Source organism: Ambystoma mexicanum, chromosome 3p (assembly GCF_040938575.1).
Source record: "Ambystoma mexicanum isolate Mex_15411 chromosome 3p, UKY_AmexF1_1, whole genome shotgun sequence".
NCBI lineage: Eukaryota > Metazoa > Chordata > Amphibia > Caudata > Ambystomatidae > Ambystoma > Ambystoma mexicanum.
The window spans coordinates 251,120,488-251,139,140 of record NC_090925.1 but is presented as its reverse complement, the minus strand read 5'-3'; the positions used below and the strand labels follow the sequence as shown (position 1 = coordinate 251,139,140).

The following is an 18,653-nucleotide window of genomic DNA, read 5'->3' as shown; positions in this document are numbered from 1 at the left end:
TTGTGATTACTGCACTCATAAGAAGCTGACAAATATTGAGAGTAAAATAAAGGTCCAGCTAAAATGCCTCAGGAGGTGTTATATATGGTAGATGTTTAAATGAAGTATCTCACATTGAAACTCTGGGCATCCACTTTGATAATAGAGCAGCATGGGGGTCACAGGTTTTAAGGAGTGGGAATACATTGGGCCAATCTGCCAGTGCGGTTCTGAGGTCCAATTGTACATATGGGGGGAACCCCCCTGCACAAGCCCTTGATGATATCAATTGAAATATGTATGGTGCTGAAGTCTGGGGCTACGCATCATTTGCTGCAGTGACTGTAGCAGCAAATGCCTTCCTTACAAGCCTCTTATTATTGCAAAAAGACGCTCTGCCTGTCTCTAGAGACCAGGGTGTGTCCTTTCAATAATCATATCACCCGCTTACCAATTGCATATTGTATTAGTCTGTAGGGTAACCCAAGAAGCTGGAAGATACCAAGTTGCATTGAAAGGAAGTCTAGGTTTGGATACTTGTATGAAGATTCACTGGGTGGCCATGTTGAGGAAAACTGTGCATGCATTGGGCTTTGGAACCCTGTCCGAGTCTCCAACTTTGATTACTAATGATTTCTTTAGGGAAGCAAGGGCGGGATTTTGGGATGCGAGAAGCGAGACAATGCTGGGTGAACCCGACAAATGGCCCATGCTATTGGAAACATAAGGATATATGAGAGAGGGCCACAAGTGTACAAAAGGGGTGTCTTCCTATGGACTATCTAACTGTTAGGTGGTGTAAGGCACCCGTGCGTTATCACAGATAAATCAATATAGATGAGGGAAAGAGGGATGGAGATGGCGAATGGGAATGACTGAGAATTTGTGTCTGAGACAGTCGGAATAGGGGGAAGGAGAATGACTATGGTGAAGGATATTGATTAAAGAGACGTACCGTGATGAAGGATGGTTACAAAGGACTGGGATGAAAGAGATGGACTGTAATGAAGGGGTGTGATGAATGAGGGTTGTGATCAAAAGGAATATGATGAAGGACTATCAGGAAGGAGAAGGACTGACGAAAGAGAACTGTGATGAAAGGACAATACATGAAGAAAGTGGCCTGAGAAGAATGAGAAGGGCTGTGACAATGGAGAAGCACTGATGAAGGAGAAGGGCTGTGACAAAGGAGAAGACCTTTCATAAAGGGCTTTGATGGAAAATAAGGACTGTAATGATGGATTTTGATGTAAATTACTGTGATAAAGGTGAAGGACTGGCAGTGAAAAAGGACTGTAAAAAAGGAGGATTGTGACAAAAGAGAAGAACTGTGACAAAGGAGAAGGACTGTGATGAAGTAGGATTGTGAAGAAGAAGGAATGAGATGGAGGACTGAGATGAGCTGTGATGGAGGAGATGGACTGAGATAAAGCAGACCCTTAGTAGTCAATGATAGGGTTTCTAGGAGGTGCGGAGCAGGTGCCACCACAAGGCAGGTGATGCTGGGATGGGGGTAGCATGTGTGGGATTCCCTGGCTAACCCCCCATACCACAAACAGAAGGCATGGGCTTGTCACATGGGGCTTGCCATCCTGTGGAGCTGGCCATGCCGGCATACTCAGTTCCTCTCATGTGGGTGCAGAAATTATGCCTACAACTGCAGGGATAAAAAGCAGGATCTAAGCTAGCTCTATAAACTTGGGCAATCAACCAGTCACGCCAGAAGGCGACACAAAGAAGTATCCAGGAGGCTGGGGAAAGGTGAAGATATGAGGATGTAGGAACTGGGGAAAGACCCAGGAGACTGGGAAAGGTAGACACAGGAGGATGGGGAGCGGCACCGGAGGCTGGAGGAGAGACCAAAGAGGCTGGCCTGAGAAGGAGGTGACTACAAAAGAGGCAGTGAATAGTGCGGAGAAGATGGTACATGATACAAGTGTCTGAGGAGGAGGTGGTGTATAGTGTGGCGGGAGTACCATTGATATAGGGGTGTCCAAGGGTAATCTGAAGACACAAGTTAAAGAATAGTTGGTAAGACTGAAGGGAAGAGCTTAATGGATGCTGGAGAGATGAACTAAGGAGGAGATGAAGAAAGGAGCAGGGGAGGAGCTGAAGGGAGGAGATAAGGAGGAGTTGCTAAGGGAAGCTGGGATAAGAGGAGCTATTGTGTGGGAGCGAGGGGCCAATGGGCCCCTCTCTGCCATCACTTCTCAGTACAAAACTCGGACCAAGTGCCTCTAGTGGTGGGTACGCCCCTCGCCCTTACGCAATGTTAACTTTGGGTTACATTCGCGTAGATGGGACCACTGAGCAGGACACGGGGCATCCATTTTTTGTACCCCCTTTCGACGCCATCTTGGTGACCAGGCCTCACTGCGATAGTACAAAATGCCTCTCTCCCTTTTACCCCGCCGCAGCAGCTCGGAGCACATGGCCCCCACCCTCGTTCCCACTCTGACTGGAAAGCTCTGCAGCTCCATTCTCACGCTGAAGCTGGACATACTTGCAACAAATAATAAATGTAACACATCTCTTTTCCTCTGAGATCACTGTCCTGCATGTGAACCAACATGAGCCAAGCACATAGCTCGTCCATCTCCACAAAAGTGTCCTTGCCCTCTCACCCTCGCCAGTTGAAACTTATTGCCATTCTAACCCTGTGTCCTTGCAAGGTATTCCTTTCATGTGCCAGACCGCTGGCCATGCCATGAAGCCCACCCAACAGACCCCCAACTAACTTTAGACCCCTGCTGCAGTATATCGTGCCCAATACTAACAAATGCCACATACCTGAGATTCTTGTGAGACTAACCCCACAGTTCAATGAGAGTATTATGGTGGTCAAGACCCGTAAACCTGTGACCTGTATAACCCAAATGTTATAGATGATATAGATCCCTGTGTAATTTGTACAATGGCATGATAAAGTACTGAGGGTCTTTTGATCAATTATTATTTAGTGCATGCATTATTTAGAATGTATTTTCTTATCTTAGATAGTGACCACCGTGTTTCACAGCGACCTGACCTTCATCCATCCGGAGCACAGATGTCTGACGTCAATCGTCCCGCCAACCAAGCAACCAACCCGGAGGAAGAGATGATGCCCACACCTAAGACACCACCCTGGCCGACCAATCCGGGTTGTTGTGGTCAGAGCGCTCTCAGAGATCTAGATAAACTTTTCCTTGAACTCTCGCAGCCTGCTCTTTTGTGCCTTATTCCCTTTCAAGGGAGTGTCTGTTTTATTAATTTTTACACGTATAAGTCAGGGAGGGCACAAACATTTGGTGACCCCCTGCGACGTGATCGGAGAGGTGCTTCGAGGCCGGTGCCGTGCAGCGAGATCCGGGACGCCCCCTAGCAAAACCATCACCTCCGCGGCCGACCAGCCTGTGCGCACTACGAAGAAGGGTCAAGGGTTCCCGGTTGACGAATACCCAACTGAAAAGCTGCTCGCCGAGGCGGGCCACGGCTTGGTTGGGGTGCGAGCCTGACTAGGGTCAGACTGCGAGCGGTGACCCTCGAGTCACCTGACTGAGCACGTGAGTGCCGGTTGTGAAGGTTACTAAGGAAAGGTAAGGGGGGAAATAGGAGGGACAGGTGGTAATGGGTTATAGGGAAGAGTAGGGCCAGTGTGAGTGATGATGAGGCTTTTCTGATCTGTCCTTTATATGGCCATTAGGTTTTTGTAGGAAGTGAAGAGAAAAAGAGAAGTGGTATCCTAGCCCGAACAGGGTAGAAGGCGGCGCCGCGTAGCATTGTCTCGTCCAGTGCAGAATAAATAAGTGAAGATACAGAGAAAACAGTAGGAGTCTCGTATTTTGAGTAGACTCGGAGTAGTTATTTAGATCATTCTTTTTCTGGGTACGAAAGAATTCTTGGAAAAGACTAAGAGGGTGTAAGAGGTGGGGAGTGAATGAGAAGAGTAGGCGAAACGGGGAAGGGGTGGTAAAAAGAACAGACAGGAAGAAAAAGCGCACAGGTAGTGCATGTGCATGATATATGTTATACGTCTTTTGTGCTCTGTCCAGTTTTGTCAAGGATATCCAAATACTGTGAATGATTTGTGGGTAAAAGTGACAAAATATGCAAAAATGAAATGTTGAATTTGAACATGCAACCATTATAAGGGCAACATTCAAAATTGATTTATATATACATATTGATACATATATGTGCATACAAACTACAGGTAATTGAGAAGATTCGTGGTATATTGTCCAGCTAGAAGGGAAGAAAGGCCAGTGATGAAGTTATCAAAGGGAAAGAGAGGTTGAAGGGCAAGTACAGTGTGATATTTCTAATGTCAAGTACAATAAAAACGAGTCTTCAGCCTTTAGGTAGTTTGGACTGAAAGAGAGCCCAATTCTTTTATTAACCAACTATTATTTCTTATTTCTTTTTAGATAAACCAAGAAAAAGGATACTTCTTTTCAACTCTCCCAGACTTCAAGGATGTGGAGGCATCCACGTGGAAATGTTCAACATGTAAGTTCTGTTAAGCAGAATGTACATTGACTCTTTTCTTCTCTCCTTAAATATCCTTGTCTTTCTCTTGCTTCTGTGCTTTTCTTAACTCTTCCCACTTGTCAGTCTATGTTAACCCTTCTTTGTCTCCAGCTAGCACTCCTTTTGTCTTTTCCCCCTTCTGCCTTGCTCGCCTTGTGTAGAGCTTCCCTTTATTTTGTTGGTTCCTTCAGCTCTAGTGTAATGGGCATAACACTCCTTTGATGGCGCCGTGGGCTGATGTATGGCTCTGCTCTTAGGAATCCTATTGAAATGTCAGTATCTAAGAGGATACAAAATATAAATAGGTTTGCGCCCTTGTTACAGATTCCTCTCACTTTCAAAGGCCTCATATTTCTTTAAGCGTTTGTTTCTCCAGTACTTTCAGTTTTGCCGCTTTGGTCCCTGACACAGCTTGCTCTGGTCTATTCAGCCTCTCATGCGTCGGTATCAGCACTCACTCTACGCCGGTCCTCTTTCAGCCCGCATAGCGTTACCTGAGGAACCTCGACCGCAGTTGCCGGCGGACTGGGAATTTGGCTCCGCCCCCTTTCCTTCCTTCGGCCGCTATCTTCCGAAGCTCGTTCTTCCTTCTCCGACCTCGGGAGGCTGTCTTCGGTCCCCGTTCGGCGATCGCTTCGTTCCCCTTCACCAAAGCGTCACAGCGCTTCTCTCCCTCTTCCCTACTGCAAAACGTGCGACAACAGTCGTGGTCTCACCCGGTATGGTGGAGCGCAACGGCGCTGCTTAGTCTGCTTTGACTTGACGAACCCCTTCGTCAATATCATCCGGCAACAGTAACATATTTACACTTCAACCGCTGAAATCCTCGCAACGGCGCAGGATTAGTTTGTTTTCACTTGATCAGCTGTTCTTAATACGCCCAACTGAAACCTTTGGGGTCCACCTCCTCGTTACCCACGGTTTCCTAGGAAACCAACATACAGAAAGATTAGAGGAAAGTCCATGCAGGTTTCACTTCCTGCTTCTATACCTAGACTTTAATAGGGCTCCCCATTGTACTTAAATAAATGTATAGGCAAGAAAAAGACCACATTGTCACATACAGATAAAGGGAAAGAAGAAAAAATATTGTTATGGGGGGAATAACACCACTAGCCTATATTTGTCAGCACCTTCCGTTATACAGTGAGAAGATACAAAAAATACCACGATCAGTGGTTGATGGAGATAAAAGGAGACAGCGTGACGCCAATTTGGCCAGAAGGTGGGTCATTTGATGAAATGGTGTTAGATCTAGTGTCCACACACTTGTTAGCAAGGTATAAGGGGAAACAACTACAGAATAGAAGAGAAGTACTAGACCTGTGGTGAATGTTTGAAGAAGTTACACCCACAGCAGAGGTAGGTAAAGGAAGAACGAACGAAACCCAGAAAACGCAGGAAGAGGTAAGCGGAACGCCAAAGGGCGAGTGCACAACCACTACAGCTGAAGGCGATATAACAAAAATATATCCTTTAATGTCAAGGCCAGCAGTAGGATACAGCGAGCCCCTGTACATACCAGCATGTCCCACCCTCACACCCTCAACCGGAGCAGTCGCCACGGCACCGCCGCCCTATGATAAATGAGGTTTGTATGGTCTGACAAGTGCACCCCCCGTGAATTTGGCACACTTAACTGGGGAATTAGACCGCCAGCTAGCGCATGCACAGATGGAAATAACGCGGCTAAGGGCATTGTGAGATAGAGACCAAATGCTGCCAGGGGGAGGAGAGGTGCTACCGTTATCTATGGCAGATCTAACGCCAACATTAAGCACAGCAGGGGAAGTGGCGCAAGCAATCTCAGAGCCAGCGCAATCAATATCATCACAAGGAACACGCATACCACAAGGGCGAGAGAAAGAATGGCAGTCAGGGGAGTTCCTGTTTCATCTAAATGACAAACCTGTGAGGATTATACGCCCGCCCACCCCAGAAAGTGAGAAAGGGGAAGGATGTGAAGGAAACAATGAGCAAGAATCAGAAATAGAAGAGGTGTGGAGTGACTTAGATGAATATGAAGAGGCAGCTGCCGAGGCCGGGTCCCCACTGCCAAACCGTCGTTAACCAGATACACCATCGCCACCACTATGGCAGGGTAGACTAAGACAGCGAGGGGGAAATATGATGGTAAGTAAAATAAAGAAAGGTGCGGTAAGTAAGGTAGGAAAGAAACACAAGTTACAAATGCCACTGATACATAAAGGAGCAGGTAGGCCACACTACATTCCATGGGCTCAAATGGATAAAAACAACTTGTTGAAGGTCCCCCCCCACTATCGGGAGGGGCTGGGAAATGGATACACGCCTTTGAGAAAAACACAGCAGGAGTGCCACTAGCGATAGGGGATGTGAAAAGTTTATTAGTGTCAGCAATTGGTGACCAAGCAGACACAGTGTAGGAAAAGGCCGGATTCCCCGGGGTAACGATGAGTTGTGACTGCCACGATGGGTCAGCGTTCAACAACGTTCGAGCACAAGTGTGGGATCCATTGCGGCGCACGTTTCCAGATATTCCAGGTTTACATTTAGTGATGCAGTGTACAATGGAGGAGAACGAGGATCCTACGCAATTCATACTGCGAGTGCAGGATTTATGGAGAAGCAAAACTGGCACGGCGTCGAACCAGTCCACCGCCTTGTTCTATTTTATCATCAAAAAGGGGCTCCGAAGGAGGTGCAGAAGGCTTTGGACAAAATAGCTGGGATAGAAGCCAAGGGCTGGCCTGAAATACAGAGCATAATTGTACACCACTGAAGGAGGATCAAAGAGAGAGAAAGGGAGATAGCACAAAAAAGGCTGGCAGACGAGGCGAAGCTGGTACAGAACAAATTAGTGAAGGTCGCCGCCATCAACGCCAGCGTAGCCACAGACAGAGAAAACGAGGGGGATGAAGGAGCGGGAAACAGACCAGTAACAATAGCGGCACTGCAGGCCACAGGAGGACAAGGACCGTGGAATGGAGAAGAGCAGTACGGTGGACAACAGTGGCAAGAAAGACCAGCAAGAGGAAGATGTGGGTACCGTGGCCAGAGAGGGGGGTTTGGAGGTATGGGGGATAGAGGATTTGGTGGTCAAGGAACGAGAGGTGGGCCACAAGGGTCATGCTGGAACTGTGGGAGATGGGGACACTATACTAGAGATTGCAGAATGCGGCCTTCAGGGTATTTCCAGGAGCAACAGCCCATGGAGAATGAACAAGGCTGGGGGTGCCCACACCCAGGTAGCCCCTGTGGACTACCGATGGGAGGAGGGAGACAGCAGGACCAGTGTTATAACGACCCTCAGATGCAGCAAGGACAGCAACCATCGCCACAACCTATGGCATGACATAACGCAGTAGGAAATGCAAACAATAATTGTTTTGCAACAGCCGCAAACGGTGCGCCCGCACCATACCGTGGCTGGAGACAATGGGCCTCATTACACGGTAGGCGGTAACCGCCGGTATTTTACCGTGTCCGCCTTGGTGGATGGCGCAATTACCGCCCTACTCCAAGGTGAGCGGGGCGGTAATTCCCCATTCACCAAGGCCGTTCCCCATTCCCATTTTTGCCCCCATAGGGCATAATGGGAATGGGGAAGGTGCTAATTACGGTACCGCAAATTGCGGTACCGTAATTAGCACTGAGTTCCCTTTGCGGCACCCTACTTTAACGGCTGGTCAAACCAGCCGTTAAGGTCGGGTCCCGCAAAGGGAACTCGTAGTAAGGCGGTAAGGGTTTACCAGTACCGGTGCCCTTACCGGTACCGGTAAACCCTTACCGCCTAACGTGTAATGAGGCCCAATGTCTTTTCAGTGCCAGGGCAAGAAAGACATTCAGAGTAGGACAGCCCACAGGGAACACTTGCGTGTCCAGTCCTATCTAAAACCCTACGTGCAGAAGAGGAACCACTAGTGGGGGTAGAGATAGGAAATAAGCAGTTTATCTTTATGGTAGACTCAGGAGCAGAGAAGTCATGTCTTATGGAAGGGCGGTTTCCGCTCTCAGGCAGGAATTTGGAGACGCAGGGGTTCTCTGGGGCTATTTTGAAAGTTCCTTCCACTAAAGATCTTGATATAACGGTGGGGGGGAAAACCATGCGCGCACCCTTACTGTACCACGAAGACGCGCCGATCAATTTGCTGGGGAGAGATTTGTTAAGCAAATTAAATATGACCATCTCGTTTACAGAACGAGGAATAGTTTGTTCAACCCCAGGAGTATGCCCAGTACAAACCATGTTGATGATCAGCACAGTGATGAATGAAGTTGTGGTACGAGGGATACCTATTGATATAAGCATGTTTATTGATGGCATCAAGGTATTAGCACGAGTGGTACCAGAGATAACGAGAAAAGAATGAAGAACACCATCAGATTTCATATTCCGCCCAATTGCACACACAGATGTCCATGGCCATCGAGGCAGTTCAGGTATCCAGCAAACGTATTGTGGTCATAGGGCTGGACGCGCAGGGGTGCGAGTGGAGAACTGTGTTATGCATAGACCCAAACATAGAGCTACGAGACATAACAGACGAGGAATTATTCACTGATAGTGAAGATGACGGAGAAATAATAATGGAAATAAGTGTACCATGTGTTATTATGATCCAGTACAGAGAGGCACACAACCCACTCATGGCTAGCGTTAATGCCCCACTAACTATATTCGAGGAAGACATGGCAAAGGTAGCACCTGAAATTTGGACCACAGGGCCCCACGATATAGGGTTACTGCATGAGGTGACACCAATAAAAATAAAACTCAAGCCAGGTGCAATACCGCCGAGGGTAAAACAATATCCCATATCGAGAGAAGCAGAGGAGGGAATTAGGGAAACCATAAATGCACTCCTAAAACAAGGCATCATAGTGCCATCAAACTCCCCATGTAATATGGCGATTTTCCCGATTAAAAAAGCAAAAGGAGGGGTGTGGAGGATGATCCAGGATCTCCGCCCACTCAATGACACCATTCAAAAAGAGTTCCCATTAGTGCCTAACCCGGCATCAATATTGTGCAGCGTACCGAAAGAATCAACATGTTTTACTGTAATTGATTTGAAGAATGCCTTCTTCTCTATACCACTCAACCCAGGATCCGAATACCTGACAGCGTTCACATTAGGGAACAACAGGTATGAACATTGCAGACTCCTGCAAGGGTATTGCGAAAGTCCCAGCATTTTAAAAGGGTGTTACGTGAAGACATTGGAAACATAGATGTAGAGAGCACCATCATTCAATACGTAGACAATTTACTCGTCTGCAGCCATACAGAAGAAAAGTGCAGAGAAGACTCGATAGCACTACTGAATGTGCTAGCTACCAAGGGGTACAAGGTGGACAAAGGAAAATTGCAATACTGCCTCGCCGAGGTTGTATACCTTGGACAGCTAATATCAAAAGATGGGAAGCGAATACTCCCAGACAGAGCAGCTGCTATACGCAACATAATAATCCCAAAAACTGTGAAAGACATGCAAAAGTTTCTTGGCATTTGTAACTATTGCCGAGCCTGGATCCTTGATTATGCGGCATACACACGTCCCTTACTACAAGCGTTAAAAGAAGCACAGAAAAATAGAGCCGCAATAAAATGGACACATGAAATGATGACACAGTATTTTAAATTAAAAGACCTCATCGTTGATGCCCCAGTACTCGCGAACCCAGACTATGAGAGGGAATTTTTTCTTGTTTTCACACTGTAATGGAACACTGATGACGGCAGTACTGACACAAAAAACATCTTTAGGTCACAAACCATTGGCTTATTACAGTGGGACACTAGACCCAGTAATGCAAGGCCATTTCGCGTGTGAACAGGCTCTCGCAGCTGCGACCTTGGCAATTGAAAAGAGCGCCACCATTGTCATGGGATGTTCAGTAACGCTATATGCGGAGCATTCCCTATTCGCCATTCTTGAGCGATCAAAATCAACACTAACAACACAGAGAGCAACAGCATTTGAAATAATAATTTTGAGCCCCAACGTACACGTTGTGAGATGCAAAGCAGTAAACCCAGCAACATTCATCACAGAGCCATGCACGACAGAGGACATACAGGAACACGATTGCGCCACATATGAGAGGGAAGGTGATGACATCCCAAAAGCAAGTGAAAACGCCCTGAAGGAGGGAGAAATATATTTCATAGATGGGTTAGCATCAATAAACCCCGAAACAGGGGAAAACACATAGGGATGGCGGTAGTGCGCATGGAGGAAGATGACTATGAGACGATTGTGCAAAAGAGCCTCCCATCCCATTACTCTGCACAGGCAGCCGAACTAACTGCACTTATCGAAGCACTACACACAGCTAAGGGATGTACGGTGACAATATATTCAGACTCAGCATATGCAACTACCACAGTCCACTCAGGGTTGTCACAGTGGCGTAGACAGTGATTCAGGAGAGCGGACGGTTCTCCAGTACAGCATGCAACATTGTTGAATGAGTTAATAGATGCATTAGCAGTACCACCGGTAGGGCAGTGGTGAAATGCTAAGCCCATACCAACAACACAGATGCAATCTCATTGGGAAACGCGGCAGCGGACGCAGCGGCAAAGGATGCCTTGTATTTCAATGTAACACCAACACTTGAATGGATTGTAAAAACAACTATTACAGACACACTAGAAGAAGCCTACGGTAACACACCAATAGCGCAGATAATAGAGTTACAAAGAAGAGCACCACAGGAGGAGCAAGAATTGTGGAGCAAACGGGGATGTAAACGATGGAGACAGGAGACAACAGGTAAGGTAGTAATGCCCGTAGAGTTACTAGAAATAGCATTCCAACAGTTGCATTTCCCCGGCCATGTAGCAAAACAACACATTGCCGCAGACATCCAGGAACACTGGTTCGTCCCCAATTTGCAAGAGCACCTGTCAAAATTCATTGTAGAATGCATAACATACCAAACATATAATTCAGGGATGACATTGAGAACACTGCGCGGTACACTGCCCCAACCAACAGGGCCATTTAGAGAGCTCCATATAGACTATGCTGATATGGGATAGCGGTGTAATGGAGCGAGATATTTGATTGTGGTGGTATGCCCCTTTTTGAGATGGGTGGAAGCGGGCCCATGTCCACACCCAGATGCGAAGTGTGCAGCAAAGTTCCTAGTTCGGGAAGTGTTTTCCCGATGGGGAATATGTGATGTGATAAGATCAGACAACGGTACGCACTTCGTGAATGACCTCTTTAAGGAAGTGACATCACTCCTGAGGGCAAAACACAAACTATGCTCAATTTATCATCCGATGGCGAATGGGATGGTAGAAAAGATCAACGGATTGCTGAAGAGTAAGTTATCCAAGTTGTGTAACACACTGAAGAAGAACTGGGTATATTGCTTGCCCCTAGCACTGTTCCAACTCAGGACGCAACCATGTAAAGACCACCATCTGAGCCCCCATGAAATTGTAACTGGGAGGCGAATACACACGCCAGTATCCCCGATTTGAAGAGCATCGGATGCGCACAGGGCTGCCACAGTGCTGGGGGAAGAGTTCAAGGAATACCTGACCCAGTTAACACGCGCAGTACGCAGCATAGCGCGACAAATATCACCGCCTTTTACTGAAAATGTGGCGACTGATACTACCACACCGGCCACAGACAGCTCAAGCGGGCCGCTGATGCCAGGAGCACACGTGTACATCCGCAGCTTTGTGAGGAGGTTGAATTCACCTAGGTTTCATGGCCCTTACGAGGTCATCTATAGTACACCCACGGCAGTGAAGGTGAAAGGATTGGAGTATTAGGTGCACTTATCAGATGTGAGGAGGGCACACGATAGTACAATCCCCCAGGAGGAACAAGATGGTGCCACTGGTACCACAAATGAGGTTTAAAAGGGATAACCAAATTGTCGGTAAAGAGAACCTGCAGAGACAAAAGTTATAATATGTATCTTGTTCTGCACAACTTATCTCAAACTTCCTCCTTCTCCAATTTTTCCTTTTTTCCTTTTTTTTTTTTGGTTGTTCAATATCCTCTCCATAACTCTCTACTGTCTCTCTCTCTCTCTCTCTCTCTCTCTCTCTCTCCTTCATTTCGATTTTTGCTCCACGACTTCCTCCATCCCTCTTTCACTCTCATCCTCTTCATAGCAAAAGTACATGTGTAATAGAGAAAATGAGCAAACATGACTAAAAATGATGATTAAACATGAAGTGAACAAAAAATGTAAATACATGTATATATTGTGGTGACTTAACAAATTTATATCGCCCCTCCAGGTGACAAATGGCCCAACGAACTACAATCGTGGAGAACCAATTAATGCTAGATAGTGATAGTGGCGCCATTAGGGCTAAAAGGTTCAGTAACATTGAATGTGTTTTGAAATGTGCTGCAGTTTTGATGTCAGTAATGTTGTTTTTCATGGCTTGGTATTATACCCTTTTATCTTTGGTTAATGACATGGACAGGAGAGGGAGCGGTGCTAACCTGATACGAGAAGGGTCGCACTTGATATGGACTGGGGTAAAGACCACATGGAAAGAATCACATGAGATTAACCTCAACGATACAGATGTGATGCAACCTTTAGAACACACCACTGTAGGATCAACAAGTGTATCATTGTTACGTCTGAATATAAATATGAGCAATGCTTATGGATATAACTAATATGATGGAGATTATTATTGGCCAAATGACTTAACGAACACTAGTACTCGTTCACAGACAACCATAAACCCTACCTCACGCAATATTGCTGCTACTGATGAAGATACACATGCCATATTGAATAACAATGATACAACCTGGGCTGGAATGTTTCCAATACATTACAAAAGGGTGAAGAACAATAACAAGGAAGGGGGAAGGAGGAGAAAAAGAGGGCGGGAGGGAAAAGATACAACATTTATCATGACTTGGGGTTAGATGAAATAGAAGACCCCCGCCACCCTGATCAATCAAATAAATGGTATTCCGACATGAGTGCTACGGCGAAGCAAGCAACAAATGAAAGCTGCTACGTCTGTTCACTCATCCCACATGCATCAGGGACACCAAAAATGTTAGTACCACAGGAAGTGCCCTTGTCGGAGGCCCAATGTTTAATTCATCTCGTTTTGTGCAGAATAAAGAGCATGTTCCAAGCGCACACCGTCACATTGAAAAAACTGGAAAATGAGAGAACATGCACAAGCAGACGCCAAGGAGTAATTTGCCTCAAGGAACCATTTATTGTCATCAAGGGGACGCGATATGCAGAAAATAAGTGTCACGAAGAAACTATCGAATGCAAAGCAGAAGCACTTCGAGGCCTATCCAATGACACTTTCCAATGGATAAAGGAGGTATGTGACCCCATCTGGTCGCAACATGTCACAAAGCTAACGTGGGTCACAGCATTAGAAAAGCCTGTCAAAATACAGAAAGAAGTGCCACATGAACTGTGTTTCCATGGGGAAGGAAGAGTAAACATGGGAGGGACAAAGAAATGTAACAAGACGGTAATAATACCTGACATGAAGAAAGGCACCACTGCGCTAATGGACATGTACTGGGTTTGCGGCAAACAAGCCTACCTGCACCTCCCTGCATCATGGAAAGGAACTTGTGCTCTAGCCACCCTCCACACAGCCCTGATGGTAATACCAGAGAGCCATATCCAAGGGTCAGCAGGACAATCGGCTGGCATATCGGCAGCAGAGCAATCGGCTGAACCATTCACAGGGCCCCAAGTAATGATAACAGAAGCTCCAGCGTATGAACTATTGTCAGAATATGAACTAGAGAAAAGATTGACACGAAGTAAAAGATCCTCCAATTACATCTCATCCGAATCATCGAAACTCCTTGCTGAGATCCAGCAGAAATACAAGCTCTTTTCATCAGCAGAGACATTTTTCGCCTCACTTCTTGTCCCGGGACTGCAAGCACGAACAAACGCCAAATGGTTGCAGATAGTGCGCTGGGAGCTCATCCAACTGGTTAACGGCACTGAAGAAGGGTTCAACGTGATAAAAATAGAGCTCCGCGCACTGCACCTAATGACAATGCAAAACAGATATGTCCTAGATCTCCTCACGGCGATGGACGGTGGTGTTTGCCGAAAAATTGGGGGGGCGTGTTGTACATTTGTGCCAACTGAAGATGCTGATAACGGGACACTCTCACATGTGATAATAGCAGTACACAATCTAGGGGAAAGGATGAGAACAGAAGGAGGCGCAGAAGAAAGCACGTGGTTCGACAATTTGTTCAGTTGGATACCATCATGGGTAAATGTGGCAATTAAAATACTGATCCCCATCATCGTCTTTGTGCTTCTGTTCTTCTGTGTGTGCCAACTGGGACTGCAGTGTTGTGAGAAAAGTATGCCAACGTCAGCTACGATGATGGTAACAATGGGCAGACCGACAATGGTAGCTACCATGATAGATGCACAAATGTAAACAGAGGAGTACACTACACCACAATACAGGATGACAGCAATTTACAGCCAAAACGGGGATATAGTTGATAATTTGCATCATACAACGATAAAAGAACCAAGGGAGTTGCAATGGTACCAAGAAGTATGGGTGGATCTAGATGGGGATGGAGGAATTTACTTAATGTGTACACCAGACGAATATGCCAGAAGAGGAAATAGCTTCAGAAGTGTATGCAGAGCGTGGATGCCAATAAAAGGCACCCCCGCGTGGGACGAGGCTGTGGCGGAGGCTGAGTACTACCGAAGGGAGAATGAAAAGAATAAAAAATAAAAGTATTCGTTACTTTAGATGTAACGAAAGGGGGGAATGTGTGGGAGCGAGGGGCCAATGGGCCCCTCTCTGCCATCACTTCTCAGTACAAAACTCGGACCAAGTGCCTCTAGTGGTGGGTACGCCCCTCTCCCTCACGCAATGTTAACTTTGGGTTACATTTGCATAGATGGGACCACTGAGCAGGACACGGGGCATCAATTTTTTGTACCCCCTTTTCGACTCCATCTTTGGTGACCAGGCCTCACTGAGATAGTACAAAATGCTCTCTCCCTTATCCCCGCCGCAGCAGCTCGGAGCACATGGCCCCCACCCTCGTTCCCACTCTGACTGGAAAACTCTGCAGCTCCATTCTCACGCTGAAGCTGGAGATACTTGCAACAAATAATAAATGTAACACATCTCTTTTCCTCTGAGATCACTGTCCTGCATGTGAACCGACATGAGCCAAGCACATAGCTCGTCCATCTCCACAAAAGTGTCCTTGCCCTCTCACCCTCGCCAGTTGAAACTTATTGCCATTCTAACCCTGTGTCCTTGCAAGGTATTCCTTTCATGTGCCAGACCGCTGACCATGCCATGAAGCCCACCCAACAGACCCCCAACTAACATTAGACCCCTGCTGCAGTATAACGTGCCCAATACTAACAAATGCCACATACCTGAGATTCTTGTGAGACTAACCCCACAGTTCAATGAGAGTATTATGGTGGGCAAGACCTGTAAACCTGTGACCTGTATAACGCAAATGTTATAGATGATATAGATCCCTGTGTAATTTGTACAATGACATGATAAACTACTGAGGGTCTTTTGATCAACCATTATTTAGTGCATGCATTATTTAGAATGTATTTTCTTAGCTTAGATAGTGACCACCGTGTTTCACAGCGACCTGACCTTCACCCATCCGGAGCACAGATGTCTGACGTCAATCCTCCCACCAACCAAGCAACCAACCCGGAGGAAGAGATGATGCCCACACCTAAGACACCACCCTGGCCGACCAATCCGGGTCCAACGTAGCATCATATGTTAGATATGCCAATGTGCTATATAACTGTGTTGTAACCTTGATGTGGTCAGAGCGCTCTCAGAGATCTAGATAAACTTTTCCTTGAACTCTCGCAGCCTGCGCTTTTGTGCCTTATTCCCTGTCCAGGGAGTGTCTGTTTTATTCATTTTTACACGTATAAGTCAGGGAGGGCACAAACACTATGAAGAAGGAAGGGATAGGATGAGCTATGGGGAGTAAAGAACTTAGAAGTGGAGAAAAGAGAAGGAGAGAGCAGGACATACTTGCCATAACTCTAAAGGTTGTGAGATTAACAAGGAGGTGCGATAGGAGTCAGTTGACAGTGTGGTGAGTCAGCTGACAGTGTGGTGTCTCAAGAGGGATAAGTCAGGGTTCCCTACTTACAAGTTTGTGGTGATATGTCGAGGAGGAGAGAGATTGGGTTAACAGGCTGTAGACAAGGGCTCTAAGGAAGGAGGTGGTGAGTGGCCTAGTAAGAACCGTGTATATGCCCAAGAGTGTCGCCCTGTCGTCCTATAGCTCTGGACCTGAATTGAATGCAAGCTCCTGTGTGACTCCCACTACAGACAGTCATCGGGATTCAGTGCAGATTCAGTGCACCTAGGAGGTGGAAGCATCCCCACTGTCTACTGACTGCAGGAGATAATTGCCAAGAGAATTACCAATACTATAGACTGTGACTTTGCGGAAAAAGTGAGAGCGAATAAAGAAGAAGCCCAAGAAGCCGTTTGGAACCTCCACATGAGGCACTAACTTTACTGACCACATCCTGGTGAATGTACATCCGGATACAGATTACGTTATTTTGTGCACAACCTTGGCCCTGTGAGATTTTATTTGGTTTTCCGCTGTAAAATACCCCTAATAAAGCAGTGTGAAGACAAATAATTTGCTCCTGGCCTGTCTTTCATCTCACTTGGCTTAGTGACCACTGTGAGGAAGGGGAGGAACGTCACAAAGGAGAAGACCTATGATAAAGCAGAAGGACAGCGATGAAGGGCAGTGTAGACCAGGCAGCCAGAGCGCTGGCATTCAATTACCAGGACAGATGCACCTGGAAGGGCAGTGTAGACCAGGCAGCCAGAGCGCTGGCATTCAATTACCAGGACAGATGCACCTGGAAGGGCAGTGTAGACCAGGCAGCCAGAGCGCTGGCATTCAATTACCAGGACAGATGCACCTGGAAGGGCAGTGTAGACCAGGCAGCCAGAGCGCTGGCATTCAATTACCAGGACAGATGCACCTGGAAGGGCAGTGTAGACCAGACAGCCAGAGCGCTGGCATTCAATTACCAGGACAGATGCATATGGAAGGGCAGTGTAGACCAGGCAGCCAGAGCGCTGGCATTCAATTACCAGGACACATGCACCTGGAGGAGCAGTGTAGACCAGACAGCCAGCACACTGGCATTCAATTACCAGGACAGATGCACCTGGAGGGGCAATGTAGACCAGACAGCCAGAGCGCTGGCATTCAATTACCAGGACAGATGCATACGGAATGGAGGGGCAGTGTAGACCAGACAGCCAGCGCACTGGCATTCAATTACCAGGACAGATGCACCTGGAGGGGCAGTGTAGACCAGACAGCCAGAGCGCTGGCATTCAATTACCAGGACAGATGCACCTGGAGGGGCAGTGTAGACCAGGCAGCCAGAGCGCTGGCATTCAATTACCAGGACAGATGCACCTGGAGGGGCAGTGTAGACCAGACAGCCAGCGCGCAGGCATTCAATTACCAGGACAGATGCATATGGAATGGAGGGGCAGTGTAGACCAGACAGCCAGCGCACTGGCATTCAATTACCAGGACAGATGCATATGGAATGGAGGGGCAGTGTAGACCAGGCAGCCAGAGCACTGGCATTCAATTACCAGGACAGATGCACCTGGAGGGGCAGTGTAGACCAGACAGCCAGAGCGCTGGCATTCAATTACCAGGACAGATGCATATGGAATGGAGGGGCAGTGTAGACCAGACAGCCAGCGCACTGGCATTCAATTACCAGGACAGATGCACCTGGAGGGGCAGTGTAGACCAGGCAGCCAGAGCGCTGGCATTCAATTACCAGGACAGATGCACCTGGAGGGGCAGTGTAGACCAGACAGCCAGAGCGCTGGCATTCAATTACCAGGACAGATGCACCTGGAGGGGCAGTGTAGACCAGACAGCCAGAGCGCTGGCATTCAATTACCAGGACAGATGCACCTGGAAGGGCAGTGTAGACCAGACAGCCAGCGCGCAGGCATTCAATTACCAGGACAGATGCACCTGGAGGGGCAGTGTAGACCAGGCAGCCAGAGCGCTGGCATTCAATTACCAGGACAGATGCACCTGGAGGGGCAGTGTAGACCAGACAGCCAGAGCGCTGGCATTCAATTACCA

The 18,653-nt window shown here is 47.3% G+C and overlaps 2 protein-coding genes across 3 annotated transcripts in view; one reads left to right on the top strand and one right to left on the bottom strand.

The window, feature by feature from the left end:
* The window catches only part of LOC138580306 (SUN domain-containing protein 3-like), a 153,530-nt gene that overhangs the window by 75,618 nt on the left and 59,259 nt on the right, over positions 1 to 18,653 (bottom strand). The window lies entirely within an intron of this gene.
* Positions 4,196 to 16,272, top strand: LOC138579525 (uncharacterized). The gene is made up of 2 exons (XM_069649837.1): positions 4,196 to 4,470; positions 12,749 to 16,272. Exon 2 carries the CDS (start codon positions 13,454 to 13,456, stop codon positions 14,918 to 14,920), a length of 1,467 nt encoding a protein of 488 aa, XP_069505938.1. The 5' UTR covers positions 4,196 to 4,470; positions 12,749 to 13,453; the 3' UTR covers positions 14,921 to 16,272.

Bases quoted from the DNA above. Each gene is read 5' to 3' on its own strand.
- LOC138579525 (XM_069649837.1), top strand. From the start codon at position 13,454: ATGAGTGCTACGGCGAAGCAAGCAACAAATGAAAGCTGCTACGTCTGT.